The sequence below is a fragment of the Phascolarctos cinereus genome, unplaced genomic scaffold, assembly GCF_003287225.1.
Source record: "Phascolarctos cinereus isolate Bilbo 61053 unplaced genomic scaffold, phaCin_HiC Scaffold_1;HRSCAF=81, whole genome shotgun sequence".
In the NCBI taxonomy this organism is placed as follows: domain Eukaryota; kingdom Metazoa; phylum Chordata; class Mammalia; order Diprotodontia; family Phascolarctidae; genus Phascolarctos; species Phascolarctos cinereus.
In genome coordinates this window covers 291,426,673-291,443,014 of record NW_027555514.1, presented here as the reverse complement: position 1 = coordinate 291,443,014, position 16,342 = coordinate 291,426,673, and the positions used below count along the sequence as shown (strand labels likewise).

Genomic DNA, 16,342 nt, shown 5'->3' with positions numbered 1-16,342 from the left:
CTACTACTACTATAGGTCATAAGTTTTAGCCTCTCATCCTTGGAATGCGAACCATTCATTCTTTTGGCCACAGCAGATCTGGGCCACATTTCTGCTCTAGTCTGGGATCTGTGTTGGTAGAGAGAGGAGTGATGCCCACACTGATGGAATTACAGCATTTTTGAAGCATTTAAATGTCCTTTGCTTGTTAAGAGACCTGAGTGACTGAATGTGTGTGTGCTTAGAGGCAAAATACATAGTAGCAGTTCATCTGAAAAGGACATTGTGAAGAGTTTGTAATGTGGGTTGGAGAAAATAATACTCGTTAATTGAAAGGAAAAAAAAAAGAAAAAGAACTGAGAGTCTTGGTGGACTCCAACCTCAATATGCATCACAGGTGATTGGAGACCCGTGAGAGTTTGATGGCAAGTTAGGTAGTGGTGCCCAGTGTCCAAGAACAAGGAGATGATTGCTTCTTTGTGCTCTCCCTGGGTGGACTACATCTAGAGTCTTGGGTCTTGTTCAAGGCACCAGAGTGTAGAAGGAATTTGATAATTAGGAGAGCTTCCTGAGGAGTAGGGGGTGGCATGGATGGGGAAGGGCCTTGAGTCCACACAATGTGAGGATCTTTTGGAGGAACGGGACATGCTCACCCTGGAGGAGAGAAGGCTTAGGGTGGGGAGGGCAGTGATAATCTGTATACTTGGATGGCTGTGATGGGAAATGGGGCTACCCTTGTTCTGCTTAGACCCAGAGTGCCGAAGTTTGGAGCAGTGTTAGGCTTGGAGTGTGTGTGTGTGTGTGTGTGTGTGTGTGTGTGTGTGTGTGTGTGTGTGTATACACATGCAGTGGTTGCTTCCTCACAACCAAAGCTATCACAAAGTGAAATGGGCTCCCCTTGTAAGGTAGTGAGTTTCTCACCTTTAGAGGTCTCCAACTGAGGCTGAGTGGCTACTTGCCAGGTGTGTTGCATGGCTACTCTTGTCCTGGCATGGGTTCGACTGGATGCTCCCTGAGGTCCTCCCCAGTTCTAAGAGTCAATGATTCTGTCTAGCTTCTTTCCTGAGGACACATGCTCTTCCAGGGGGTCCTTCCATCAAGGCCTCATAGCTCCTTGGGGAAGGTTGCTAAGCCTAAAAAACCTTGCTGCTGCTTCTTTTGCTAATTGAACTCTAATGATCTCTTCCAACACATGTTTGCTGGGGACTAATTAATAATATATGTCACTGATTAATGATATATTCCTATATTTAATCTTGTTTATGGCCACAGCTAAAATCAGGCCCTTGTACACAGGACATTTTTCATCTGTCGACCATTGTTTGACCTTCCTGGTCTCATGCCAGGGACAGAGGAAACAAAGGAGTCTGGGAGTACCTCACCCACCAGCCACCCAGTGTGGTCCCAAGTGCTCCTCTTCAGAATGTGGCCAAGAGTCAGGAAGTCATCTGAGCAATCTCCCAGTCAGCCTCAACCCATCCCTTTTGACTCTCCTCCAATCTCAGGGCCAAATCATGTTAGTCTTAACATCTCTTAAACTGGACCCCTTCTCAATTCTTACAACTGCCATCCTGACTGATTAGTCAGTCAATAAATATTTATTAAGCACCTACTATGTGTCAGAGACTATACTAAATCCTAGAAATAAGAAGAAAGGCAAAAGACAGCCCCTACCTTTGGGAGCTTACAGTCTAATTGGAGAGACAAGTAAACACCTCTGGACAAACAAGGTCTATGCAGGTTGGATGGGAAGTGATCTGATCAGAGGGAAGGCACTAGAATGAACAAGGCTTGGGAAAGGCATCATCTAGAAGGTGTGATTTGAGCTGGGATTAGAAGGAAGCCAGGAAATGGAGATGATGGGGAGCATCCAGGGCATGGAGTACAGGGTCTCACCTCCCCCCAGAGCCATCACCAGGGCTCCCAGTTGGCACTCTGGCTTCAGTTCCTTCCCCTCTGGGCTTCATCTTCCTCCGAAGAGCAAGAGCTGCCAGCAGCTCCCTATTGCCTCTCACACAAATGACAAGTGCCTCAGTGGGACACTGGAAGTCCTTCTTAGCCCAGCTCCCATTCAGCATCTTGGGCTCAGCATCCCACCCCTTCAAACACCCACTGTTCACATGTCCAATTTTTTGTTTGTTTTCTCGTTTGTTTTTACCCCAAGGAAGAGATGGCTAAAAGCGAACAGTCAGAAAGTAGAACAACTGTGCTCCCTGGAACAAAGTACTTTCCATCATGGGTGCTCAGGGTCCCCTCAATACAGTGCATCCAACTGGTCCAGAGACGTCCAAGGTCACTTCTAGTTCTATCATCCCAAATAATGGAGTGTTAGTATGAGAAGAGCCCTTGGGGGCATCAACACCTCCTATTTTACAGAAAGGCAAAGGGAGGCCCAGAGAAGGAAAGATAATTGCAGAAACATGTGAAGCTTTTCACATTGACTCTTAAAGCTTGCATTCCCTATGTATTCCTGCTAAGATGGTGGCAAGATGTAACATGCATTTAATCTCCCATTAGATCACAAGGTGTGAGATGCATTTAACACAAGACATAACACACATTTAATCTCACTTTGGATCACAAGATGTAACATGCATTTAATCTCCCCTCAGATCACAAGGTATGACATGCATTTAACACAAGACATACCATGCATTTAATACAAGATATAACATGCATTTAACCTCCCCTCAGATCACAAGGTATGACATGCATTTAACACAAGACATACCATGCATTTAATACAAGATATAGCATGCATTTAATCTTCCCTTATATCACAAGGTGTGACACTCGTTTAATCTTAGACAAGGCTAGGACTCATAGTTTCAGACATTTGACCTGCCCTTGTGTTGAGGCAGTGGCCAGATTGACCTTCCAGATGGGGCAGCCTCCATCTCCAGCCTTCTCCAAAGATCTTTTCACTTTTCCTTTCTCTCTCAGACTTCTTTGTGTGCACCTGGTCACCCTATGCCATAGCACAGAGAGCAAAGATAGAAGACTTCCTGTATTCCAGGATCTTGGCCCCATGGGCAACACAGAAAAAGAGATGGCTGATTGAGAGGTGCCTCCAAATCCTTCCCCTTTGGAGTCTTCCAGGCACTTCTGTCTGCCCTCCCATGTCTGACAATGACATCCCTACTTCTCCATGAAACTTGGGAAAGGGGAGGTGGCCAGAACTGGGAGGTCCTGGAGTCACAGATCCCAGAGGCAGGTGGGATGGGAGGGAACAGATAGTCCAGCCTGTTCCTGGATGGGCCTCCCACTACCCAAGCCAGGCCTTTTTTTGTAGCCCTCCAGTGAAGAGGCACTCTCTACCTCCCCACTATGCTATTGCTTTGGGCCTGAAGCTCAGGATTTTCTTTCCTTTCCTTCATGTGAAGCTGAAAGCAGACTCTCTGTAGCTTCTCTTCATTAATCGTAGTCCCTGCCTCTATCACTGGATGAAGCAAATCTCATCCCTAACCCCTGTGGGCCCATCAGGCATCTCCTCAGTCAGCTGGCATGGCCACACTAAGCCTTACTCGATCCTTCAGGAGCCATCCCCATGTTCTTTAACTCATCCACACAAAGTGTGGTTTTCAGGCTCCTCATCATGTTTATGGCCCTGCTTGGGACTCTTGGGTCCTCAGTGCTTTGCCTGTAATGGGTTTCACTGAATTATAAAATATTAGAGCTGGGAGGGACTTTAAATTGCAAGGTGTCATGGATCCCTGCAATAGCCAGAGCCTTGGGCCTGGAATCAGGAAGACCTGAGTTCAAATTCAGCCTCAGATACTTACTAGCTGTATGACCCTGGGCAAGTCACTTAACCTCTGAATGAATGCCTCGGTTTCTTTGTCTATAAAACAGAGACAGTAGTAGCACCTACTTCCCAGGATTGTATGGATCTAATGAGATGACAAATGTCACATTCTTGAACTTGCAAGTTTTATTGTACAGATGCTAGCTCTCCTTTGATCAGTGGCTGGATGGATGGATGCCTCAGAGGCTCCGCTCTTCTGCTAAGGGCCTTATCACAAGGCTCTGACCCACCCAAAGAATTCAGTGCATTGTTCAGTGATCTCTCACAAGGATTCTTAGCTGCAAGAAGCTCCTGCTCTACTTCCTGGTGCTCAGATGTGCATTGTGTCGTCCACTCAGGGCTTCTGAGTGATCTTGAGTCTGTAGTACACGGCACCGAGCTAGGCACATGGGAGCGGTTGGTGCTTGTGCTTACCAATTGGGCTCCATGGACTCCATCCATCCCCCCAGACACACCCACCCGCATGGGCACACAGCAGTCACCCCGCTCCCCGCCACAACACCCAGAGGCCTCCATCCTGGGCCTCATTGACTCCATCCATCCCCCCCAGACACACCCTCTCACATGGGCACACAGCCGTCACCCCACTCCCCGCCACAGCACCCAGAGGCCTCCAGCCTGGGCCTCATTGACTCCATCCATCCCCCCCAGACATACCCTCTCACATGGGCACACAGCAGTCACCTTGGTCCCCTTCACAGCACCCAGAGGCCTCCAGCCTGGGCCTCATTGACTCCATCCATCCCCCCAGACACACCCACCCACGTGGGCATACAGCAGTCACTCCGCTCCCCTCCACAGCACCCAGAGGCCTCCAGCCTGGGCCTCATTGACTCCATCCATACCCCCCAGACACACCCTTTCACATGGGCACACAGCAGTCACCTTGGTCCCCTTCACAGCACCCAGAGGCCTCCAGCCTGGGCCTCATTGACTCCATCCATCCCCCAGACACACCCACCCACGTGGGCATACAGAAGTCACTCCGCTCCCCTCCACAGCACCCAGAGGCCTCCAGCCTGGGCCTCATTGACTCCATCCATACCCCCCAGACATACCCTCTCACATGGGCACACAGCAGTCACCTTGGTCCCCTTCACAGCACCCAGAGGCCTCCAGCCTGGGCCTCATTGACTCCATCCATCCCCCCAGACACACCCACCCACGTGGGCATACAGCAGTCACTCCGCTCCCCTCCACAGCACCCAGAGGCCTCCAGCCTGGGCCTCATTGACTCCATCCATCCCCCAGACACACCCACCCACGTGGGCACACAGCAGTCACTCCGCTCCCCTCCACAGCACCCAGAGGCCTCCAGCCTGGGCCTCATTGACTCCATCCATCCCCCCCAGACACACCCACCCACATGGGCACACAGCCGTCACCCCGCTCCCCTTCACAGCACCCAGAGGCCTCCAGCCTGGGCCTCATTGACTCCATCCATCCCCCCCAGACACACCCTCTCACATGGGTACACAGCAGTCACTCCTCTCCCCTCCACAGCACCCAGAGGCCTTCAGCACAAGCCTCCTCTGGGGTTGTGGGAACAGTGAGGGCAGCCTCTTTGTCACTCCTTGACAGGCTGGCGGCATGGCCATGATTAGGCAAGAATCATTTCTGATGGTTCCAGTTTGTCCTCAGAGACCTTCCTTTTTTCAAAGCCACCCGAGACAGTGACAGATGACCCGGCCTCTGCAGGGGAGAGCACAACTGTCTGCATGTTGGCTGTTGTCACTGCCAGAAAGGCCGCTGCAATGTTTGTGGCAAGGTGGTTCCAACTGCCCACCCGGACAGGGACTTAGAACCTCCTTTCTAGTCTTTTACCACACCTGCAATGACTGGGTGGAGAATGTCAGACCACCTCAGAATGGGAAAGTCAGAGTTGAGAGGGCCTGAGAACAGGGCAGGTCAGAGCAGGGAAGGATCTTAGGTCACGGGAATGGCAGAGCAGGAAGTGATCTCTGTCATCTTTCATTTCAGGATGTTAGTTACCTGCTTGAGATTCTCACCCCCTCTCCCTCCCTCCCCCAAGCCTTAGTATACAGGTTCATGAGTTGCTGTTGAGCAATTCCTGGTTGAAGAGAGCATTTCTCAGAGTAAATAATGAAACAGATACTTGACATTTTGTGGCACATTAAGGACTTTGCTGCATTTGCTTAGAGTACTATTATTATCCTCTTTTTCAAATCAAGAAGTTGAGGCTGTGAAGCCAGGTGACTTAAAGTCTCACAAACTATCAGCTGACCAGGGCTGGATGAGAACCTGACGTGCGTGAGTCCATTCCCAGTGCTGTGCTGATCATCCCTCAGGGCATCCTCCCGAGTCCAGCTTGGCTTCATACCCACAGCTTTCCAGCTCTCCAGGATCTCTCAGCTCCTACCCTCCACTAGCAGAGTCACTTCCATTTCCTGGACACAGATACCACAGTGATCTGTTCTTATGTGTCCCCCCACCCCATCACGGGCTTCAGAAACCAGGGATCTGCCTTCCTCATATGACAGACTTAATGTTAGGGCCTTTGAGCTCAAGCGGTCCAGCTTCCCAAGATGGGCCAGTTCAGCCAACGAGGGGGCCTAACATGCCATTCCATTTATGGAGACTTCTCATGGTTAGGAGGCCTTTCCTATGTTGTAATGAAACCAATGTCTCTGCAGCTTCATGAGAACTTTGACTCAGAGTGGGAAGGGAACTCAGGGGTCATCACACCCAACCTCCTCCTTGAACAGATGAAGATAACTAAGGCTTAGGATGGGGCACTCACGCAGCATGGCATAGACAATCCAGTCTCTGAGGCAGGGTTCACACCCAGCCCCGCCCCCCCCCCAATCCATGTCTAGCATGCTGCCTTTCCAAAAGGTTCCACATGCACTAGGAGCCTTGAGCCCAGAGACTTGGATCTAAGAAACCCCTGCTTTTTTGTAAGTGAGCTGGTGAGTCTTCTGCTGTTTGCTCTGACTTCTGCGATTAGGCAGAAAAACGTCAAATCTTTCCTCCCTTTTTATGAAGGAAAAAGATCTATCTTTCTACCCCAACACTCTTATTTCTCCACCTGATCCTCAGAAGGAAGGGATCCCCTTGGCCTCATGGCCCTCTGTGCTTGCCACATTTGACACAGCTCTCTAGAGGCATCTAGAACCAGGGGCATCTGGAACCAAATGCTGTGCTCTGATGGGAGCGGTCCCCTCTCTCATCCAGTATCCCAGCCTAGGATTGTGTTCCCATATCTCACTGCGAACCCATGGTGAGCTCATAGCCCACCAAAGTCCCTGGCCTGGAACACCTCATGCAAACATGTTCTCCTCATCACTGTTTCTTGGAACTGCCTTGGTGCTTTGAGGAAATGAGAGATGTTCCCTCAGGAGCTCTGCAGACACTCCCACATTGCCCAGGAAGCCAGGGGACAGGGCAGGGGCCTGTCCCTGGTGCTCATTGAGTATCCCTTGGCTGATAAAAAATGAGACAATGAAAGGAGGTTAGCTGTACTCAGTCAAGGAGTAAGCATTTGTTAAGTACCTACTGTGTGCAGTCACTGAGCCAGGCACTGGGAATACATGAACAAAAACAGCCTATCACCCTACCTGAGCCTCAGTTTCCTCATTTTCAAGATGAGGGGCCTCTGATGGCCTCTGATTCCCTTCCCACTCTAAATCTTTGACTCTGCGGATGTGTTATGCACATGTACATGGGTGCCAAATATATCCTCATAGCTGCAAGGCAGTTTTCTGGGAGAGGTACTAGCTATGTCAGGTATGGGGTGAGAGCTTGGAGGAGCAGACTGTTGGCTGCCTTCTGCACCCCAGAATCCACAAATTGCCTTTGTCATGTCGTCACCCATTATGATATCATTCTTATTTTACAATTCACTGGCCCTCTTATCTGTCTTTTCTCTACTCGTCTGCTGATAGCTTAAATGTCAGATCCGGAAGGGGCATAGATCTCAAAATAAAAGGGACCTCAGAAATCATGTTACCTGATCCCTTTATTTTACATGTGGAAAAACTGAGGCAGTAGAGTTTAATAAATAATTGTTGATTGTATGGTTGAAATTTGGCATGCTCTTTCCTTCCCCAGGGTCCCCCTCTCTACCAGGCTGTTGCCCATCTGCTCATGTTTGATACTTGAATTCCTGCCCTTTGACCCATCACATTTTATTTTATTTTTTATTTTTTTAAAATTTTATTAATTTATTTTAATTTATCAACAATCACTTCCATATGCTTTTGAGTTGCAAATTTTTCTCCCCCTTCCTCCCCTCCACCTTCCCCAAGTCGGCGCACAATCTGATATAGGCTTTATATTTACATTCCTATTAAACATATTTTCACATTAGTGAAGTTGTAAGTAAAAATTAAAACCAATAGGAGGAACCATCAGAAAGATGGAACAAAAATCAACAGAAGGCAAAAATAAGTGATAGCGATTCGACTTCCATAGTTCTTTCTTTGGATGGGGACAGCATTTTCCATCCCGAGGCCTCTGGAGATGTCTTAGATCCTTGTATTTCTGAGAAAGGTTCAGTTTAACAATCTTAGTCATTGCATAACATGGCTGTTATTGTGCACAAAGTCCTGTTGGTTCTGCTCACTTCACTCAGCATCAGACCATATAGGTCTTTCCAGGTTTTTCTGAAGTCAGCCTGTTCATCATTTCTTATAGCACAGTAGTATTGCATTATATTCATATAACACAACTTGCTCAGCCATTCCCCAATTGATGGGCATCCTCTCAATTTCCAATTCTTTGCCACCACAGAAAAAGCTGCTACGAATATTTTTGTACAAGTGGGTCCTTTTCCCATTTGTTTGATCTTTTTGGGATATAGCCCTAGAAGTGCTATTGCTGGAACAAAGGGTATGCACACTTTTGTAGCCCTTTGGGCATAGTTCCAAATTGTTCTCCAAAATGGTGGAATCATTTCACAACTCCACCAACAATGTATTAGTGTTCCAATTTTTCCACATCTTCTCCAATATTTATCATTTTCCTGTTTTGTCATGTTGGCCAATCTGATAGGTGTGATGTGGTACCTCAGAGTTGTTTTGATTTGCATTTCCCTAATCAATAATGATTTATAGCATTTTTTCACATGATTGTAGATGGCTTTAATTTTTTCATCTGAGAACTCTCTGTTCATATCCTTTGACCATTTATCAATTGACCCATCACATTTTAGTAGAAAGTGATGCCAGACTTGTGTTGCTGTTATATTTCATGTTCTGTTTTGTATACACTGGCTCCTCCACGCCTCATCAGAAGTGTCTGCAGCTCCAGGAGGATGCTTTGGGCAACACAATCCCCTCCCTCTCAGCATTTTTGGGGAGAAGGAGCTGGGGTCGATAGGCATTCAGTTGAAGCTGTGAGAAGACATTTTTCATTGAAATGGCACCTTGGGCCTGGGTGTGCCATACACAAGGGAAGACCTGGGCTGAAGGTGGGAGGAAGACACCTGGGGACAGAGCCAAGCCTTCCACATTAGCGTGATTGCTTTTTTTGGGCCCCATCAGACTGCCGTTGTTGAGGACAGAGTCTTGGCATGGACTTTGTAGGCTCACCTGGGCTTTATCATTCTGAATTAAAGTGCCTCAGGGGCAAAGGCCATGATGTTTTGTCTTCCTAATGCTCTGTTCTGGAAAGAGCCCTGAATTGAAAATCTGAAGACATGGGTTCAGATCCCAGCTCTGGTACCTAGTCCCTGTTCGTCCTTAGGCCAGTCACTTCCTTGTCTAGGTCTCAGTTTCCTCATCTGTCAAACAGGGGAAATGATTGCAAGAGTTCTTTGTGATCCTGTAGCATTTCTTCCATTTTAAAATCATACCAAATACTGTGCTCAAGCTACATTGGCTTTTTCAGGGGAAGGGCATGAATCACTCAAAGAAGATGTTGAGCTGAGAAAGCACCAACAGATCATTTAGTCAAACTGATGGGTAAGGAAACTGAAGACCCAGAGAGAAGTGACCTGGCTGACTTGATTTGGCTGATCCATAATTCATGGAGGTGGGATTTAAACCTAAAAATTTGGCCCCACATTATTTATTGGTTTTTGGATTTGAAAGTATTGTAGGGGCAATTGACCACATAACATCCCAGCACTCTGCAGTTTATGTCTCTTTGAAAGCCAGGTTCAGGGTCATGATGGCACCCTTCAAATGGCTATCTCAACTGGACAGACCTGGCAGTTGTTGGCTTCAGATGGCATGCAGTTGACATCCCTTAGTCTTGTCAAGCACCAGATACTGATGCAAGTTAGCTTTAAAAAACCTTGGGTGTAAATCTGTCAACATGAGAGCAGATTTTCAGGTTCTATGGACGATCCTTGAAGCTAAAAGTTGGGTAGGGTAGGAATGGTGTGCTTGGGATCTGGCCTGGCTTATTGAAATCAATGTGCTTTGGAAATGGAGCATCCTTTGTAGCTGAGGTGAGCTTAGGAAAGACATGATGGAGCATCCACTGGGATTCTCTGATAACTAAATTTCAGTTTAATGGATTTCCTTGGTAATCCTATGGCTTTATTTCATACATTTAAATGCCTTTTTTTTCTGAGAAGGGCTCTAGAAGTTTTATCAGACTGCCAAATGGGTCCATGACATTTAAAAAAATGGACAAAAAGTTTAGAAAGTGGTGTAACTCATCAGTTGGGTGGCTGTTATTTCACTTTCCCCAAATCCAGCTTTGTCTATAGACAGGCTCCCCATGCTTTTTCACCTCTTTCTCAAAGGATTTTTATAAATACAAACCACTCCACTCCCTGCCGGTGGCCTCCCACCCCTGGCCTCAGAGCTGTGTTTTGTTCTTGGGCTGGTCCAAGGAGGCTCAAACTTGAACTAAAAAAGGCAAAGTTGGCCTTTGTGGTACCTCAAGAAGTCGTGACTGACTCCTCAGCCATGGTGGTGTGGCCCCATGGTTGATCACATTTCTCTTTGTATTTCTGTTTTAAGCCCGTGGCTTGCCATCCTATACCCCTGTCCTTGCCCTTAGATTTATTCTTTACCCTGCCTCTGAAGGCTTTCCTGACCTTGCGGGCATTAGGGGGAAGTCAGGCAGGTGATTGCCCAGGGTGCTTATGAGCAGGGGCCCCAGTGACATCCACTTTGAGGGAATCTTTTATAAATGCACAAGTATGGCTTTGAGCTACGAGACCTTGGTCCCAGGAGGAGGGTTCTAGCTAGGAGGACCTTGGTCCAACCATCTAATTTTGCGGTTGAGGAAACAGCATGAGTAAGTTACAGAGCAGGGTTTTAATTCATAACTGACTCATGGGCTCCTAGATATAGATAGAAAAGACCCAGAAGCCATCTTGTAAAACTTTTTTTGTTTTTAAACAGGTGAGGAAACTGAGCTGGAAGGATATTTAGTGACTTGCCCTAGGTCTCACAGGCATGGAATAGCAGAGCTGAGTTTTGAACCAGGGTCCTCTATCTCTTGGCTGACTCAGTGGCTTCAAACTCAAATAGAAATGGGGCTGCCAGCCCATAAATAAGGATGCCCCCCAGCTGCAGACTGAGGCTGTGTATTCACTTAGAACACCACACATTCTCTCTGTTCTATTGTGGTTTTATTATTTTGATAAATATTTCCCAAGTGTGCTTTTTCTATGATTTGGACCACACTGAAGAGCACTGAGGCTGCAGGTTGGCCTGGCCCTCCTGTTTGACTCCTCTGATCTGCGAAGTGCTTTACAGGTACAACCCAGGGGGCTAGTGCTGTTAGTATTCTCATTTTACAGATTAGGAAACTGAGGGAAAAGGAGCTTAAGTGACTTGCTCAGGGTTATTATTACCATCATTTTACAATTGAAGAGACTGAGGCCTGCGAAGTTTAAATGACTTGCCCAGGGTCACAGCTAGTGAGGAACTGAGGCTGGATTAGAACTCAGACTCTATCCATTACTCCAGCTGTCACATACAACAACAACAATAATAGCTAACATTTATATAGCCCTTACTATGTGCTTGGTACTATTCCAAGTGCTTTATAATTATTATCTCATTTGATCCTATTGATGCTATTTTTATCCCCATTTTACAGGCAGATGGAGAGTCACCAAGCTAGTAAGTGTTTGAGGCTGGATTTGAACTCTGGTCTTGTGCTCTACCCACTGTGCTACCCAGCTATCCATAAACACAATTCTGAGAAGGGACCCATTGCTTTCTCACGCCTCACCAGAAAAGGTCTGTGACATCCAAAAAAAAGGTTAAAACCCTTGATCTAATGCAAGCCCCATGGAATAATACATTGAGCCCAGGGTCATCCAGATAGCAAGTGACATGACAGAGGTAGGATTTGACTCCACTCTCTTGAGTCCTATTTACTTCACCTTAATGGGCTTGCCAATGCTCATCTTTGGTCATTGGCTTTCTTCATGGGAAGAAGAGGCCTTTGGCCTTCCTCACATCCAAGAGCTGGAGCAGCTCCATAAGCTGGTAATTAATGAACAAATATTGAGCACCTTCTGTGTATAGGTCACTTTGCCAGGCCCTGGAGATGCAAAGGTAAACAAACACAGCCTAGCTTGTGCCCTCAAAGAATGTATGGCCTAACACATAAAACAAAATTCCCTCCTTTCATTTCTCTGGAAGTAGAGGACTGTAACCCAGTCCAGCCTTTACTGTGTCTTAGTTGGGAAACCCGAGCCTCAGTTTCCTCATCTGTTGAATGAGGGAGATGGATTAAATGTCCGCGGAGGTCTCTTCCACTTTGAGATCTATCAACTTGACATATGTGCTCAGATCACTTCCTCTTTCTTCTTCTGTGAAATGGGAACAAAATTACATAGGTAGGGGCATCTGAGTTGGAATAGACCTTCAAGATCATGTAGCGCAAGTAGTCATTCTTCTTCTTTGTGATACTTTCCAGAAATGGGGTGCTCACTACCTACCAAGACACCTCTTATCAGTTTTCCTACTGATGCAAGTCAACAGAAGTTAGGGCTGAGGGGAATGATATCCCTTGCCCCTTTAGGGGAGTTGCCTTGGCCCAGTCTTATTGTAGAAAATAGGTGCCATATTTATTGGTTGGGCTCAATGTTTTGCCATGAGCAGCCTAGGCTTCCTTCCACTCTATACAGAAAGGCAGCTTTCTGAATAATAATAATTTTAAAAAAAGGCTTATTGGCATATGAATTTCATCAGGCAGCTCTCATCAATTCCCCTCCTATCAGCAGTTCTCAGTAACTGGGTTTCTTTGCCAGGATTTACAACAAAACTTGTGGATCAGGAAAGCCCATAAAAAAGGTTATTTGCCATCAAAACCAGCCATGAACATGAGCCTCCACTGGCAGATGGGGAATGACCTTAGAAACTATGTGGTTCAACCATCTCATTTAATGGAGAGGGAAACTGAGGGCAGAGGGGGGAATAATTTACCTTCAGTCACTTAGGCAAATAGTGGCTAAGTAGGGTCTTGAACTCCCGTCTTTGGCCTCCCAAACCTGACCAGTCCTTCCTGAGACATTCAGTAAATTTCTCTTCTCCTGTCCTGCCCCAATGACCTTGAGCTCCTTTTGTGTCTGTTATCTGTCTATTCCTCTGGATGCTGCATGCACCTCTGGTCTCCTCTGCTAGAATGGATGCTTCTTGGGGGCAGTAGCTGCCTTGCTACCATCCATGCCTTAATAAATGCTTACTCAGTGATGCTAGTCCACCCTGGACTGCTAGACTTTGTATGGGGAGCAGGAGAGGGTGGGGTCCCTGGCTCATAAGCGAGGGAACAGGCAGAGATGTGGGTGCACACTGCCCTCTGTTCCAGTAGTAACAACTCTGGTTTAATCCAGAATTATTTCTTTACTGCTGTCTGGGGCTCTGGGATAATTGCATGATTTCCTAACTGTGTAGTTTGGAAAATGCCACTTTTAACAGCTTTAAAAGAAGGATTTGACCTATTTTCCTATTTTATAGTATGGAAGTTGTTGTCATTAACAGGCCTGTAATCACAGAGAGGGGGCATAATGCTTGGTTCCATAAATTGAATCTTTCCCAAGATGGTATTTTATTTTTTACAATAAATGCTTCAAGGTTCGGGCATTGGTGGGGGGGGGAAGCTGGTTTTCTTCTGTCTCTTCTTTTGGGCTATTTCATTCCATAGCTGACAGGGTGGGTTTCATCCAGGGTTGGTTCATTCCTGGGGAAATGGCAGTGCCACAGATGGAAATATGCCCAGACAGGTTGGGGGTTAACAGGGGGGTTGGTCCCTTAAACAAAGCTACATAAACTAGAAAGGTCACCAGACTGTTGCCAACTTCTTGTCATTTATGAGATAATAACCATTTCCTGGTTTCTGTGGCCTTCCTGGGCTTACTATCAAGAATGATGATGAGTCATCCCTTCCGCTCCAGGCTGTGGCATCCATCATTACTTCTGTATGCCATTCACCTGCCCATGCTGGGAATCTCCACCGGCTGTCTCATTCACTAACCCTAGTTCTTTTGCTTATGTTCATTTCCCAGGTCAGTTGGCTGCTGGCACCTGTGAGATTGTGACTCTGGACAGAGATAGTAGTCAGCCCCGAAGGACTATTGCACGGCAGACTGCTCGATGTGCTTGCAAAAGAGGACAGATCGCCGGCACAACGAGAGCGCGGCCAGCCTGCGTGGACGGTAAGCAGCCAGCCCTGTTCCAGTTCTCTGGGCTCAGTGGAGGGGCTCTGCATTGTCCCAATTCTCCATGATTGTAAAGGTCAGGTAGTGAATGGATCTAGGCCATTTAGCCCAGTGTGGCTGATAAGAGGATTACAATGGCCCAGGCCAGACTTTTCCCATCACCTACCTACCCCCTTCCCACAAAAGAATCAATTGGCTTTCTGTAGCATCAGCCTTGGTATTTCAGCCAGGTGTTGGTGTGGGAATTGAAATGCCATCATCTGGCTATGCACTGCCCTAATGCAAAGCATAACCCATTGCAAGAAATATCTTGAAGACAACATGGAGTGGAGTAATGATTACGGAGATCTTTATTCTTAGCAAAACATTCGTTCACTGCAATATGTAATCAAAGGTTTAGTGCTACTTGGAGGCCAATGTGACTTCTCCGGCGTGACAGTTAATGTTGTTGGGAAGGGGAAAAAAAGGCACTGAGAGGGTTGTTGTTTCAGATGGATCACTGCCGTCCATGCCAGTCACATGAGCTTCCTCTGGAATGGCTATGAGATGTGGCTCACAGTTAGAAGTGTGGGGGTCCTCCACCCTGAGGGCAGGGACACCAATGTACCACTCCTAATTGTGCAGTGTGGTCTGGTGAAATCAGCCAGTGGAGGCCATGGCATACTTGGCCCCAGTGTGTTAACCTCTGCTGATCCACGAGTGCCCATGGTGGTGACCATGGAAACTTGGTCATGGATGGATTTGCTATGTTTTGATTCTTGCTTTGCTGAGAATAAGAATAGAAGGTTCATTTGTAGGGAGATACAGGGGATGTTTCTTTGAAAAATCAATTATGCCTTGTATTAAAAGGGAGAATGGGAATGCTAACTCAAAAGCCATCAAGTTCTTTAGCTACAAAAGGAGGACAAAGTTCTCACTTACTCTCCATGTACATGAAGTTTGTGGGGCGGAGGGAGTGAGCATGGAAATTCATTATTTATCAATACATGGATTTGTATATGCCATGGGCAGGAACATCCCTTGGGATTGGTGTGGGAGTCATTGCGACTCAGTAGAAACCCAATTTTCACATTGTTTGTCCATATAGGGGCTTGTACTTAGCATGAACAAAGCCATCCCTTGGGATGAGTATGTTGGGGCGGGGGTTATAGCTCAAGATTTGAGGAAAATCACACACAGAGTCTCAGAATCTTGAGTTGAAGGGGACTCCTGAGGCCATCCAGTCCCACAAACAGCTCAGGTTATGTCATTGGCCCCTCTGGAAGTCTGGCAAAGCCTATGGGCCCTGGTTCCAAGTCCAAAAAAAAATAAGGTGACAAAAGAAACCAATATGTTAAAATACAGTTAAGAATATACATACATATATATATGTATATATATATACATATATATATGCAAAATATAGTCATATAGGTAAATTATGTGTGTTCATGGACCCCCAACTTAAGAACCCATGATTTAGCTGAATAGGAATCCTCTTTAGAATACCCTCCAAAAGGGATCATGCAGAGTGTTTCTATGGAGCAGTAATCCACGACCTCTGTAGGCAGCTTCTACTTTCAAACAACTCTCATTCCTGAGAATTATTTTTTTTCCCATAATATCAAAGCTTCATCTGCCTTTTTGCAACCCCTAACCTATCGGGCTCCCTCCGAGACTGAGCAAAGATGGTCTGTTTGGTCTGTCTCCTGGCAGCTCTTCAGATACTTTAAGAGCACCACTGTCACACCACCTTCCACCCCTGAGTACTTGCTTCTCCAGATTGAGTATCCTTGGGTCCTTCAGCTAACCCTCAGAGGAAGTTCCACTCCTTTATTTCCCAGAGAGGGAGCTGCTTATCTCTTGCCCACAACCTCTCTGACTGTAACCCTTTTGTTCTAGAGATCCCTGGACCCTGAAGAAATAACAGCCTTCCAGGGAAGGCATGGGTTGCTATGTAGGTAGGGCTGCTTAGGAACAGGGGA

The 16,342-nt window shown here is 46.8% G+C and overlaps 1 protein-coding gene across 4 annotated transcripts in view; it reads left to right on the top strand.

Annotated features, from left to right (window-relative positions):
- TAFA5 (TAFA chemokine like family member 5) overlaps nucleotides 1–16,342 on the top strand; it is a 573,238-nt gene that overhangs the window by 344,386 nt on the left and 212,510 nt on the right. For all 4 annotated transcript variants that reach the window (XM_020982951.2, XM_078148086.1, XM_020982952.2 and 1 more), the window contains exon 2: nucleotides 14,226–14,375. In XM_020982951.2, the coding sequence (XP_020838610.1) occupies nucleotides 14,226–14,375 (150 nt within the window). The remainder of the gene's footprint in view (nucleotides 1–14,225; nucleotides 14,376–16,342) is intronic.